At 36.8% G+C, this 14,827-nt stretch overlaps 1 protein-coding gene across 3 annotated transcripts in view; it reads left to right on the top strand.

Moving 5' to 3' along the window:
- PKD2L2 (polycystin 2 like 2, transient receptor potential cation channel) overlaps nt 1-14,827 on the top strand; it is a 41,863-nt gene continuing 27,036 nt past the window's right edge. For 2 of the 3 annotated variants that reach the window (XM_070374390.1, XM_070374392.1), the window contains exons 1-6: nt 1-31; nt 717-818; nt 4,500-4,633; nt 5,179-5,435; nt 9,456-9,677; nt 12,393-12,621. In XM_070374390.1, coding sequence (XP_070230491.1) covers nt 1-31; nt 717-818; nt 4,500-4,633; nt 5,179-5,435; nt 9,456-9,677; nt 12,393-12,621 — 975 coding nt within the window. Of the gene's footprint in view, nt 32-716; nt 819-4,499; nt 4,634-5,178; nt 5,436-9,455; nt 9,678-12,392; nt 12,626-12,896; nt 12,901-14,827 lie in introns of all 3 variants that reach the window. The other variant, XM_070374391.1, reaches the window with a different exon arrangement.

Genomic DNA, 14,827 nt, shown 5'->3' on the forward strand with positions numbered 1-14,827 from the left:
ATGGCTGAGGCTTCCCGGTGGCATCTGGGCGGTGAGGGGCGCCCCTAGGGTGGGGCAGGGCGGAACTGGCAATTCGAAATACCCTGCAAGAAAGTTTGTAACCCCGCATGATTTCTGATGAGAGATATAATCTCCAGATCGGTTACCCTTCATAGCTTCTTCTTGAGAATCGGAGAGGCTCATTGTGTGTGACAGGAAAAGTGAAGCCTCTAGGAGACATCTCACCCCTTGCCCTTGCACGAAGCTGGATCTGGGTGCAGCCACTTGCTGTACATTGGCCTTCGCTGAGCCAGCCTTAGAAGGCCTTTGTTGATCGAAGGAGTAGTGACCTTAGCAGAATCCCAGGCAGAGTCCTTTTTCCTCCTCTAACAGGAGCCAGCCATCCCAAAGCAGTGTTGACGGATGGCGAAAAACGATTAGGGACAGATGAGGGGATTTTGTTTGGTTTGTATTTTGCTTTTTCAGTTTAAAATAAGACTGGTGAGGAAACATCGGGGTTATAAAATTCATTATGAACAGTCATAAAATGATTGCCCACTATCACCATGGGAAAATTTACTAATTATTCCTTCTTCATAAAGTGAGAGTAAAAACATAACCAGAAGCTATTGGAGCTTTCCTTCACAGTGTAAACAGCTAAAATTGCCTGTGCTTTTCCATCCCTATGATTTACATACATTATAAGTTAAGGAAAATTTTTGTTTTATGTCTCACAGGAACTCCGAAACATAAACTGCGTTACAGAGAGGACGTAGAAATTAGAACCACACTTCAGGAGTTGTTACTGTACTCTATTTTTTTAATAAACTTATGTATATGTAAGTACACAGATGTAGATGAAGACACTGAACTAAAGTTATCTGCAGATGAAAAATAAAACATGGGTTTTATTTAAAAAAAAAAAAAACTTTCAGACTACTGAAACCTCTCAAAACATAGTGACACATTTTATTTTTTTTCCCCATTTATATTTTTTTTAATTTAATTTTAACTTTACAATATTGTATTGGTTTTGCCATATATCAAAATGAATCTGCCACAGGTATATATGTGTTCCCCATCCTGAACCCTCCTCCCTCCTCATATCATCCCTCTGGGTCGTCCCAGTGCACCAGCCCCAAGCATCCTGTATCCTGCATCGAACCTGGACTGGCGACTCGTTTCATATATGATATTATACGTATTTCAGTGCCATTCTCCCAAATCATCCCACCCTCTCCCTCTGTCACAAAGTGCAAAAGACTGTTCTATACATCAGTGTCTCTTTTGCTGTCTCGTATATAGGGTTATTGTTACCATCTTTCTAAATTCCATATATATGGGTTAGTATACTGTATTGGTGTTTTTCTTTCTGGCTTACTTCACTCTGTATAATAGGCTCCAGTTTCATCCACCTCATTAGAACTGATTCAAATGTATTCTTTTTAATGGCTGAGTAATACTCCATTGTGTATATGTACCACAGCTTTCTTATCCATTCATCTGCTGATGGACATCTAGGTTGCCTCCGTGTCCTGACTATTATAAACAGTGCTGCGATGAACATTGGGGTACATGTGTCTCTTTCCCTTCTGGTTTCCTCAGTGTGTATGCCCAGCAGTGGGATTGCTGGATCATAAGGCAGTTCTATTTCCAGTTTTTTAAGGAATCTCCACACTGTTCTCCATAGTGGCTGTGCTAGTTTACATTCCCACCAACAGTGTAAGAGGGTTCCCTTTTCTCCACACCCTCTCCAGCATTTATTGCTTGTAGACTTTTGGATCACAGCCATTCTGACTGGCGTGAAATGGTACCTAATAGTGGTTCTGATTTGCATTTCTCTGATAATGAGTGATGTTGAGCATCTTTTCATGTGTTTGTTAACCATCTGTATGTCTTCTTTGGAGAAATGTCTATTTAGTTCTTTGGCCCATTTTTTGATTGGGTCATTTATTTTTCTGGAATTGAGCTGTAGGAGTTGTTTGTATATTTTTGAGATTAGTTGTTTGTCTGTTGCTTCATTTGCTATTATTTTCTCCCATTCTGAAGGCTGTCTTTTCACCTTGCTTATAGTTTCCTTTGTTGTGCAGAAGCTTTTAAGTTTAATTAGGCCCCATTTGTTTATTTTTGCTTTTATTTCCAATATTCTGGGAGGTGGGTCATAGAGGATCCTGCTGTGATGTATGTCAGAGAGTGTTTTGCCTATGTTCTCCTCTAGGAGTTTTATAGTTTCTGTTCTTATGTTTAGATCTTTAATCCATTTTGAGTTTATTTTTGTGTATGGTGTTAGAAAGTGCTCTAGTTTCATTCTTTTACAAGTGGTTGACCAGTTTTCCCAGCACCACTTGTTAAAGAGATTGTCTTTTGTCCATTGTATATTCTTGCCTCCTTTGTCAAAGATAAGGTGTCCATATGTGCATGGATTTATCTCTGGGCTTTCTATTTTGTTCCATTGATCTATATTTCTGTCTTTGTGCCAGTACCATACTGTCTTGATGACTGTGGCTTTGTAGTAGAGCCTGAAGTCAGGCAGGTTGATTCCTCCAGTTCCATTCTTCTTTCTCAAGATAGCTTTGCCTATTCGAGGTTTTTTGTATTTCCATACAAATTGTGAAATTATTTGTTCTAGCTCTGTGAAGAATACTGTTGGTAGCTTGATAGGGATTGCATTGAATCTATAAATTGCTTTGGGTAGTATACTCATTTTCACTATACTGATTCTTTCGATCCATGAACATGGTATATTTCTCCATCTATTAGTGTCCTCTTTGATTTCTTTCACCAGTGTTTTATAGTTTTCTATATATAGGCCTTTAGTTTCTTTAGGTAGATATATTCCTAAGTATTTTATTCTTTTCGTTGCAATGGTGAATGGAATTGTTTCCTTAATTTCTCTATTTTCTCATTATTAGTGTATAGGAATGCAAGGGATTTCTGACACATTTTAAACACTTTAAATTCATTTAGATCAACACTATGTCCATATTTCTTAAGGGGCACAAGTTTAAGTCACAGATGTAATAAAAAGCTTTCGTACTCAACTTTGGTTGAGTCAATTACTCCTATTGGCAGTTCTATCTTGAATATAATTATTCCCTTGAGTTGCCAATTCTTGATTTCTTTTAGAGCCATACAGATACATCAGCTTCACCCTAGTCAGACTACAAATGGGTCAGACAACAAATAAGGCCTAAGAAGTTAGTCTTGATGTCTACTTTGATCTTTTCCCTAGCATGTTACACAGTTAAGAGTAAAATATGCTAGTTCTGAGTTACAGGAGATAGAAATCAGTGCAAATCTTTAGGGAGGACCAGGAAAACATCTCAACCTACATTCCTCCTATCTGTGAGTTAATAGCATGATCAGTATTAAAGAGCATTTTGTCTTTATAGGACCCAGTATACAGTAGATGTAAGCTGGACTTATGTTGGTATGGCAGTTATTGGGCTGGCAAAAAAGTTCATTCAGGTTTTTCTGTAAGATGATATGGAAAAACCCATACAAACTTTTTGGCCAAGCCGGTATTTATCAGTTAACTAATTAATTGGTATGTGGGAGTGAGCTTGAGTCAGATATTGATTAAAAAACAGCTTTAACCATCTCATAAGTTATCTTAGATTAGTTTTTAAATGCTTATTACAGAACATTTGGGGAGTGGAAAATATTTAAAATCACTCAATCACATTATTCAGGGATTTAAAAAGAAAACACCTTTTTATAATTAGGAAGAATGGGAAACAAATCTCCAACAGAGGATTTTTTAAATATTTTGGTGTATATAATGACATAATGTGCAACATTAAAGAATGGCACGGGTTCATGTTTGCCATGGAATAATGTTGGAAGATGTATTATTACTAAAAATAAAGGTCTTCTAGCAAAAAAGAAAGACATATTTAGTCTATATCCTGATCTAATAGTCCATGGGATGGCAAAGAGTTGGACACAACTGAGTGACTAACACTTTCACTGATCTAAAACCTACCCACCTACCCTAGAAAGAGTGAGAAAGAATACTAGTTAATGTTCTTTTCAATCTTATCGTGTGCCAAAACATAGTTTTAAGTGTTCCACATGAACTATCTCACTTCTCAAAATGTTAGAAATATCCCTATGGTGGGACTCAAACCATTCTGTTTGATTTTAAAGTTCATATCCTTAACTACTCACTATATTGTGTTGCATACTCCCAGTGTTGGAAAAAAAGCCAATTTGCATGATAGTATATAAAATGTAGTCTCAGTTTTGTAAAACTAAAGTTGTCTTCTCTATACTGTGTATGCATTTAGAAAAATCTGAAGAATATATGCCAAACCTAACTCTTAAGTAGTGGGTTAAAGGAAAGTTCTTCCTGTTTTGTATTTTTATATTTTAGTTTTTTTATTATTGCTTTTATAGTTAGCAAAATAAAATTGAATTTTCAAAACAAAATTAGGAACAAATTACAAGTACATTTTTATCCTGATAAAAACTTGAGTTCTTTTAACATAAATTTTAAAATAAAAAATTCTTTTCCTTAGTGACTTTTGGGATGGTAAACCCACATATGTATTACTTAAACAAAGTTATGTCATCTCTATTTTTGGACACATCTGTAGCTGGTGAAGAAAGAACCAACTTTAAGTCTATTCGCAGCATAACTGACTTTTGGAAGGTAAGGTGTGATTGGATGAAATAGTTTTAGGTATTGCATAAAAAAGCCTTTGGCACACATCATAGGGACTTTGATATTTATTGACGGAATGAATAAAAATAAATGTCACTTCTTCAAACTATTATAATCAACCAGTGTTTATTGAGAACCTGTGTTCTCAGTGTGATATAGTTCTTACAACTTTAAAATTGTATATGGTGAAAATTATTGTTAATAATTCCTTGAATTGCCAATAAATTCTTTGCCCATGTTGTGGCAAAGGGTTTTCAGTATACCCCTCAGAGAAGAAAGGTTATAGAAATGAGTTAATACTTGTTAAGTGCTTAGAACAGTACATAGAAAGTACTCAGTAAATGTTAACCATCTTCATTATAATCAACATCATCTACCATTACCATTATTAATGGTGGCTTGGCTAATAATTTTCATACTTGCCCTCAAAATCACTGATTTTTATATTCTTATGGATAACATTATGAATGTAGATTCTGTTCACAGTTGATATGAAAATATTTTTCCCATAACATGTATTTTTCTATATGAAGTTTATGGAAGGACCCCTTTTGGATGGTCTGTACTGGGACTCATGGTACAATAATGAGAATCTGTATGATTTAAAGAACAGCAGTCGCATCTACTATGAGAACATACTTTTAGGACTCCCCAGAGTCCGTCAACTAAAAGTCCGCAATGGCACATGCAAGGTCCATTCATTCTTTCGGTCTTTGATGGATGAATGTTATGACAAATACACTTCTAAAAATGAAGATACGGCTGATTTTGGCCTTAAACAGCATACTGAGTAAGTAGTGTAAAATTACACATAACTTTCGTAGCACTTAGCATTGTATCTTCAAACAACTGTGAAAATATATTTATTTTCTAAATGATACCAAGAGAGATGGCAGGTAAGGAAACTCTTTCAATAATAGTATCAAAGGAAGACTCAGAGATGCAGTGTTGAGAAAAGGAAGAGTAAACCTGTTAATTTTTTGTTTACCATAGGATACAAAGTGGGTTTTTCCCCCGTAGCTGTGGTAGATGAAGTGTTCACTTCAGTTCAGTCACTCAGTCGTGTCCGACTCTTTGCAACCCCATGAACCGCAGCATTCCAGGCCTCCCTGTTCATCACCAACTCCGGAGTCCACCCAAACCATGTCCATCGAGTCGGTGATGCCATCCAACCATCTCATCCTCTGTCGTCCCCTTCTCCTCCTGCCCTGAATCTTTCCCAGCATCAGGGTCTTTTCCAGTGAGTCAGCTCTTCACATCAGGTGGCCAAAGTACTGGAGTTTCAGCTTCAACATCAGTCCTTCCAATGAACACTCAGGACTGATCTCCTTTAGGATGGACTGGTTGGATCTCCTTGCAGTCCAAGGGACTCTCAAGAGTCTTCTCCAACACCACAGTTCAAAAGCATCAATTCTTTGGCGCTCAGCTTTCTTCACAGTCCAACTCTCACATCCATACATGACCACTGGAAAAACCATAGCCTTGACTAGATGGACCTTTTGTTGGCAAAGTAACGTCTCTGCTTTTTAATATGCTATCTAGGTTGGTCATAACTTTCCTTCTAAGGAGTAAGCCTCTTTTAATTTCATGGCTGCAATCACCATCTGCAGTGATTTTGGAGCCCAGAAAAATAAAGTGACACTGTTTTCACTGTTTCCCCATCTATTTCCCATGAAGTGATGGGACCGGATGCCATGATCTTCATTTTCTGAATGTTGAGCTTTAAGCCAACTTTTTCACTCTCCTCTTTCACTTTCATCAAGAGGCTCTTTAGTTCTTCTTCACTTTCTGCCATAAGGGTGATGTCATCTGCATATCTGAGATTATTGATATTTCTCCTGACAGTCTTGATTCCAGCTTGTGCTTCCTCTAGCCCAGCGTTTCTCATGATGTACTCTGCATATAAGTTAAATAAGCAGGGTGACAATATACAGCTTTGACGTACTCCTTTTCCTGTTTGGAACCAGTCTGTTGTTCCATGTCCAGTTCTAACTGTTGCTTCCTGACCTGCATACAGGTTTCTCAAGAGGCAGGTCAGGTAGTCTGTTATTCCCATCTCTTTCAGAATTGTCCACAGTTTATTGTGATCCACACAGTCAAAGGCTTTGGCATAGTCAATAAAGCAGAAATAGATGTTTTTCTGGAACTCATATTGAACACAAGGCAAAGTGCCCATTTTTGCTTTTATAATACTCAATCAGCTTCTCTGGCTCTGGCAAGATGCTCTCATACACATCCCAAATGCTTTTTGGGATTCCTAGGGAGTGTCTCTGAAGTACTCTGCTGCTTTCTCACTCTCTGGCTTACTTCAGTGATATCTTGTATTGTTGCCAGTAGGGCTTCCCTGGTAGCTCAGCTGGTAAAGAATCCCCCTGCAGTGCAGCAGACCCTGGTTCAATTCCTGGGTCAGGCAGATCTACTGGAGAAGGGATAGGCTACGCACTCCAGTTTTCTTGGGCTCCCCTAATGGCTCAGCTGGTAAAGAATCCACCTGCAATGCAGGATACCCGGTTCAATCCCTGGGTTGGGAAGATCCCCTGGAGGAGGGCATGGCAACCCACTCCAGTACTTTTCCCATGGATAGAGGAGCCTGACAGGCTACAGTCCATGACATTGCAAAGAATCGGACAGAACTGAGCGACTCAGCACAGCACAGCATCTTGAAAAGGGGCAGTTAGGTTTACAGACACTGCATCGGATGATCCCTGCCAAAGATATTTTGGCCATTGTTCTCCAAAGTGGCTGTGGTTAGTACTAGTAGACTCACGTCTACACTTTATATTGAAAATGCCACTGCCAATGCCACTGACACTACCTACCCTTAACATGGAAGGTGCTGGTATCATTGCATTTAAGGTCATATGAAATCATAAAGGCAAAGTATCTTTTTTAGAATTTGATATTTATCAAAGTGATGTAAACATTTACAAAGGTCCACACTTTCCTGCTTATAATTTCCATTCCACAAGCAACTGCTTTTAGTTGTTTCTTCTTATATATACTTCATATTTCTAAATAGTATGCATATGCTACTGTAGTATGTAGTATGCATATAGTTTTGTATATACATACTATATGTATACTATTTTATACATATATAAAACTATATGCATACTATATGTAGTATGCATAGAGTTTTGTATATCTATCGTCTGTGTCACAGAAAATGTGTGTCATATATCCTTCTTATACCACTCCCTCCTCCAACCAACTTCCTATTCCTCTTAGCCTATGGTTATACCATAATTTTTGTTAATCATTAGTCAATATTTATTTTATATTTATATAAATATAAATACAGTAACTACATTTCCCTTCTTGAGTAGCTTCCCCAGTATCCCTAGGACTGATCATTGCTTTGTGGATTTGTTAACTTATTTTCTCTTTGTATGAGTTTTGGGTGTTCTTGAGGGCCACAATGTGCTTGTATAATTCTCTTGTTTTGTATGTAAGTTCTTAAGTATGGTGACACATTCTCTTAAATATTATACTGCTATAATAGTACTACACACTATTTCCCTTTCAATAAAAAATGAGATAAGTCAATTATTTAATTACACATTTTAATTTGGTCTCAAGACTAATCTGTTAGGTATTCTAACATTCCAAATTATAACAACTACAAATAATTTACATTCCAAAATTAACATGGATTTAGACTTTTAATATGTGTCATTTCCTAACAACCAAAATACGAATCAATTTCTTTCTAAAATGTAACATTCATTAATTAAAACCAGTATTAAAAATTGGAAGTAGGAGAGGGTTAGCATAACAAACATTCTTGTTTCATTTTAACAATCATGTGGAAAACGTGCAAACATACAACTATGGAATTTTCATTAAATAGTATTTTTTCTTAGTGTAATCATTTTTATCTTCTCTGGTGAAAGCAAACATGGTATTACTAATAGGAAAACAAGTTTAAGCAGAGGATCTTTGGATAATTGTTCAAATCTTTTTGGGGAGACTAAATAGGAACTGAAATGAAGAATCAAAGCTTAATTTTTTGATATCCCATCACTAAGTTCGCTGGGCTTCCTGAACTGCTCAGGGGGTAAAGAATCTGCCTGCAATGTAGGAAACACAGGAGACACAGGTTCAATCCCTGAGACAGGAAGATAACCCTGGAGGAGGAAATGGCAACCCAATCCAGTATTCTTGCCTAGAGAATCTCATGGACAGAGGAGCCTGACGGGCTATAGTCCAAAGGGTCACAGAGTTGGACACAACTGAACACACATAGCACACACACACAACTAAGTTAAAAGTAGAAAGAATGGAAACAAAATTTACTTATATAGATTGTACTTTGTGTACTTTCATTAAAATAAGATACCTATATAGCAACACAGACATTGTAATAAAGTTTTTATTTATTGGACATTTGTAAATGGTATATGATTGTTAGAAGACAAACTGTAAAGCATCTTTTTCCCCACACTGAGACAGACATTTCTGAATTAAAACCCTGGATATTCTTGTCCTCCTCAAAGACTGAAGACAAGGACATGTTAACAAAAAAAATTCATCATCGTATTATAGATTTCAAGTTCCCTGAGGCAACGGATTAAAATGTTTTTTTCTCACAGCACTTGTATTGTCCACAATAAGCACTAAAAAATGAAAACATATGCAACCTTAATTCTTTTAGCTTAATCCTTAACTCACCACCTTGCTTCAAAATTACTGTAATGCTTATGAACTTAGTACTACTTTTTTTAAACTACTTTTGAACCAAAAGTTAACTTAAAATCTTATTCTCGGACAAGCTTTCTCATCTCTCCATTATTCTTTTTATGTCTAACAGATGGAAGTACTCTTCTCCTCGTACGAACTCCCCTTGGCACTGGGGATTTGTTGGTGTTTACCAAAATGGGGGGTATATTTTCACTTTATCAAAATCAAAATCTGAAACCCTAAACAAGTTCATTAACCTCCGAATGAACAGCTGGATCACAAGAGGGACTAGAGTTATTTTTATTGATTTTTCAGTATACAATGCTAATGTAAATCTATTCTGCATTATCAGGTGAGTGATTCAAGACCTCTTAGTATATTGAATTTAAAAGGCATCCAGAGCCCTCATTAGAGTTTCCAGTTTGTGCATGTTTGTACTGAGATTAAAATCATAAGTTCCAATATAAATATAATGTAGTTCCTCCAATAATGATGAAGAAAAAGCAATATCATATTCATTGTTTTACTCTTTCAGGATATATTGCAGAACATGAAGAATTACATACAGTAGGTTAGTTTTATATTACTTAAGAATATATAGCCTTATTTCTTGTCATTCTGCAGCTGAACAAATCTAAGATTTAGCCCTAACGATTTCTTCCTTTAAATCAGATCATTCAAATCTGTTGATTTCCTTTCACAATGAGCTTCTTTATTAAGTTATTAATTTTTGTCTCAAGAATGAACAATTTAAGATTCAAACAATATATAACAGCAGCCAACATCCTAGACATGATTATAGCCGACAGTGATTTGCAAATGGCCCCAATTCTTCACATCTTTGCCATGTAAACTTGTAGTACCCTGTCACCCAGGGCAGGGTGAAATACCCCAGAACTAGATACTAGACTCAACCATGTGACTTTCTTTGGTCAATGGAATGTCAGCATATATGACAAAAGCAAGGGCTTCCCAGGTGGCACTAGTGGTAAAGAACCCGCCTGCCAATGCAGGAGATATAAGAGACATGGGCTTGATCCCTGGGTCGGGAAGATCTGCTGGAGGAAGGCATAGCAACCCAGTCCAGTATCCTTGCCTGGAGAACCCCATGGACAGAGGAACCTGGCAGGCTACAGTCCATACGGTCACAAAGAGTTTGATACAACTGAAGTGATTTAGCATGCACACACGCATGATACAAGCAGAAATTTGAAAGGGGTTTGTACGTTAAAACTTGCTCTCTTGCACTCCTGCTATTGCATGAGAATAACATGCCAGGGCTAACCCGTTGGACCCAAGAAAAGAATGAGAGACATCCCCTCTCACGAGGAGGAGGAGGAAACAGCCGAAGAGAAAAAAATTATTTCTGTAGGTCTGATTATCTTAGATAATCCGTCTAACCCGGACCATACTATTTGGCTTAGGCCTGAGGACTGGCAAAGCAAATACCATTACTGTGATTGAATCTGCCTGGGGACTGAATTGGCTTCTAAGCCATCTGGGAATGGGTGAATGCCTGATACAATTAAGGTTCTGTTAGAAAGGAGGAATAGGATAATGATAATAAGGAATAAGATAATGAAGTCAGTAAGCCACTTTTTTCTCTTGAGTTTTACATTTCTCTTCTGAATGGAATATGGAATCAGCCTTTACTCTGACTGGGGAACTTGGCCCTTGTGCAACAGTGATGGTGAAAGATGGTCACAGCCTTTAAAATGTATAAAATGAAAGCAAATGAATTACTGTCAGCAGCATGTTATAGTATTTTCTTTCAGGGAATCACCTTCTTACCAACAGTATTCACCTTTCCCGATAGTCCTGGTAGGGATAAAGTAAAGAATACAAATCACTCCAATGTCCTAAATAAGAATAGAAACAATGGGGTAATTGGCTTACAGTCATACGAAGAACTCCTTGTAATACTACATTAAGTCCATATTTTCTGTCTCTAGGTTTCATGCTTTTTATTTATCTTTTAAAATTTTTTTAGAAATTTCAGCAGATTTTGAAACTTTTAACTGGTAGTATAATCAATAGTTGTATGGGAGCATATTGCTTACACTATGACCTTATCCACTTATTTTCCTTTTGTACACATATCTGGCAAACTAAATGCTCATCATTTTTTTTTTTTTTTTTTTGCTCATCATTTTTTGCTTTTTGTTTACTAGTCTACACTTCAGGTCAAAATACTAAGTTTCTTTCACTTCACTCACTTGCTCAAATTTGTACACTGACTATATGCAAGGTGAAAAAAATTCCTGTTTTCTATTTGTTAACTGGATGTTTTGTTCTTGATTTTGGTGAGGTATTTTTGGGGTTGAGGGGGGCAGCACCTTATTCCTGTACCAATAAGATTTGCTAACACCTTCAGGTAGGAATAATTACATTATGAATTTGTGATAGAGATCCCGGGTTCCTTGAATTACTGCCAATTCTTAATTACCTGCAGTTATGGAAAAAACTAGGAATACAGGGAATTACCTAAAAATCTTTTTATATTTGGTACTGAAGTAATTTTTATACTTCTACTTGCATATAGATCTTTGCATCCAAAATCCAGTGCCTAAAGTTAAACAGAAAACATTGGCTTTAGTATAGTATGTTATCTTGAGATTTAGAAGCAAGAAGTATCTCTGATAAGCTAAAGGGGGAGAGTGTATTTCCCTCCTCTTAAATATTTGGGGAGCCCTGAATAATAACAGTAACTAACAGTACAGCATGTTCTTGAACATCACCCCTCATTCTGTGGGGATAAATTAGCAGCCCAGTTATGAATGAGCAATCAAAACATAGAGTAAATGAATGTAACGTCACATCTTTCTTTCTTTCTCATTTACACTGGTCTTTGACCACTGTAAATTTTCAGAACACCAAAAAAAAAAGTGGAGCATTAAAAAAGAAGTAAATCCACAAGAATTTTTTGAACCTGTTACCCTGAGAAAACATATTTTGTACAAAATAACTATTAAAGTATACAACATCACTGACTGGAAATTTCAATCGAGTTAGGTACTGAAATATAAATTCTTGAAATGCAGTTACTTTCACAAACCTCATTTTACAGATTGGTGGCAGAATTCCCTGCAACTGGAGGAATACTTACTTCATGGCAGTTTTACTCTGTGAAGCTCCTCAGATACGTTAGCTTCTATGATTATTTTATTGCTTCCTGTGAAATCATATTTTGTATTTTTATTATTGTCTTCACAATACAAGAAATCAAAAAACTGAAAGAATTTAAATTTGCCTATTTCAAAAGTATCTGGAACTGGCTAGAATTATTACTTTTGGTGGTAAGTATATTTTCACAGATATGGTTGATAGAAATCACATCTGAACTCACAAATGAGGGAGCTGTAAAAAAAAAAAAAAGTAGAATTTTCTATTCATCTGGGATTTATTCTAAAAGCTGTAAGTATCAACCATAAAATGAACTGTCAAAGTAGATATTAATGGTGTGCCTCCAAAAGGTAGAAGTCTTTTTTTTCTCTGATTTGGTCCTTGTGAGGACTAGCATAAACCTAGAGGAATAGGTGATTTCATAGGTATTATGATTTAATTGGCACAGTTAAGTCTCCCTATTCCCACCCAAAAATATGTATTCCTTACAGGAATGTGTTGAAAATAAAGATTATTTGGGGGAAAGGTCCTTCAAAATGTATTCTTCTACATTGCCTAAATCTGCTATCCTGAATTTTTAAACAGGTAAAAGACAAGCCTAGGCAGAATACTGAAGGTGGGGATAAGGTTTGAGAAGCCAGAAGGGGTAGCTTGTAGGTGCAGAGGTGCCACCAGGATTGGGGGAATAGTCCTTGAAAGAAGCTCCAAAGACTGCCAGTTCTTATAACTAGAAAATACTAAAATAAACGTAGAGGGCAGAGTGAGACAAACTGTAAGATTTTGGTTTTAGGAACAATGAGCAAATATTCGGGCTTATACAATCTGATCTTTCACTCTTATTGGCCCTTAGTTATAGCCAATTGAGTGTGTGTGTCTGTGTATTTGTGTATATATATTATATATAAATATATATGTATATATTTCAGCCTGACAGTGACAAGACAGGTCCAGGTCACCTGTTCCCAATGGCAGAACTTCACAAACTTGCCAGGCCTTCTACCTGGTGTGTGTGTGTGTGTATACATATATATAAAATCTGTTTCCCAAAACCAAATTGAAAGTTTTTCTGGTACCCCCCCCAATAATGCTTAACATAGGGCATAAGCATTAAATGTTTAACTGAGTATTTTAGGGAAAAGAAGTCAAAGGAAATTTTTCATAATAGTTATAACAGTCATATAGCTTTATAATAATAATAGATAAATAATAGACAAAAGATAATCTAGTCCTAAAATCCTCTCCTAAAAGAACTGTTAGACACAGCCGCCAGCCCAGAGCTGGATCATGTAAGTGCAGTTGCACACCCCCTGCTCCAGAATCCTCCAGAGTCAGGTGGCGTGTGCTGCATGGGGTATTTGTAAACTCTGGGATAAAGCCAGGAAGAAAGAATTGGATCGCGATGTCCCAGCATGGCCCTTCACTATTCAGCCCCAACACACACCTGTTTACCTGGAATGCATCTGGAAAGAGCTGCAACCAAATCTGCCTTCCTCCAGTCCCACTTGGTGGTTTCCAACCGCCCAGACCTGCCGTAAACCACTGAATCCCAAATGATGACAGCATTCTTCCATGTTCCATTATTTCAGAACTAGTTTGGAGAAATCAAGCCCTGAGCCTTTGGAGTGGGAGCACTGACTCCAAGATCCTAGACTACCAGAGAACTAACCCTAGGAAGTATCAAATAGTGAGAAGTCACACAAAGGAAACCACTTGAATACAAGACCCAGCATCCTCCAACCATAGCACCCCGTGCAGGACGCCTCATCTAAACAACAAACAAAACAAAAATACAAACTTAATCACCAGCAGACAAGATTACCAACTCACTCAGCCTTGCCCATCAGAGAAAAAACAAACAAAAAAACCCAGCACAAATCTCACCCTATATGAAGCTTACACAAACCACTGGACCACCCTTGGGAGGGCACAAACCAAGAGGAAGAAAGAATTCAACCTTGAAGCCTGGGAAAAGGAGACCTCAAATACAGTAAGTTTAAAAAAAAATTAATAATAATAGTGAAAAGGCAGAGAAATACTACACAAAAGAAGGGACAAACTAGAAACACAGAAGTCCAAATACATGAAGATGAAATAGGCAAACTACTTGAAAAAGAATTCAGAATAATAATGATAATAAAGATGATCAAAAACCTTGAAAACAAAATGAAGAAAATGCAAGAATCAATTAACAAAGATGTAGAAGAATTAAAGAATAAACATACAGAGACAACGCAATTACTGAAATTAAAAATACTCTAGAAGGAATCAATAGCAGAGTATCTGAAGCAGAATAATGAATCAGTGAGCTGAAGATAAAATGGTGGAAATAACTTCTGAAGAGCAGAATAAAGTAAAAAGAATGAAAAGAACTGAGAATAG

This window comes from Bos mutus, chromosome 7, assembly GCF_027580195.1.
Source record: "Bos mutus isolate GX-2022 chromosome 7, NWIPB_WYAK_1.1, whole genome shotgun sequence".
In the NCBI taxonomy this organism is placed as follows: Eukaryota; Metazoa; Chordata; class Mammalia; order Artiodactyla; family Bovidae; genus Bos; species Bos mutus.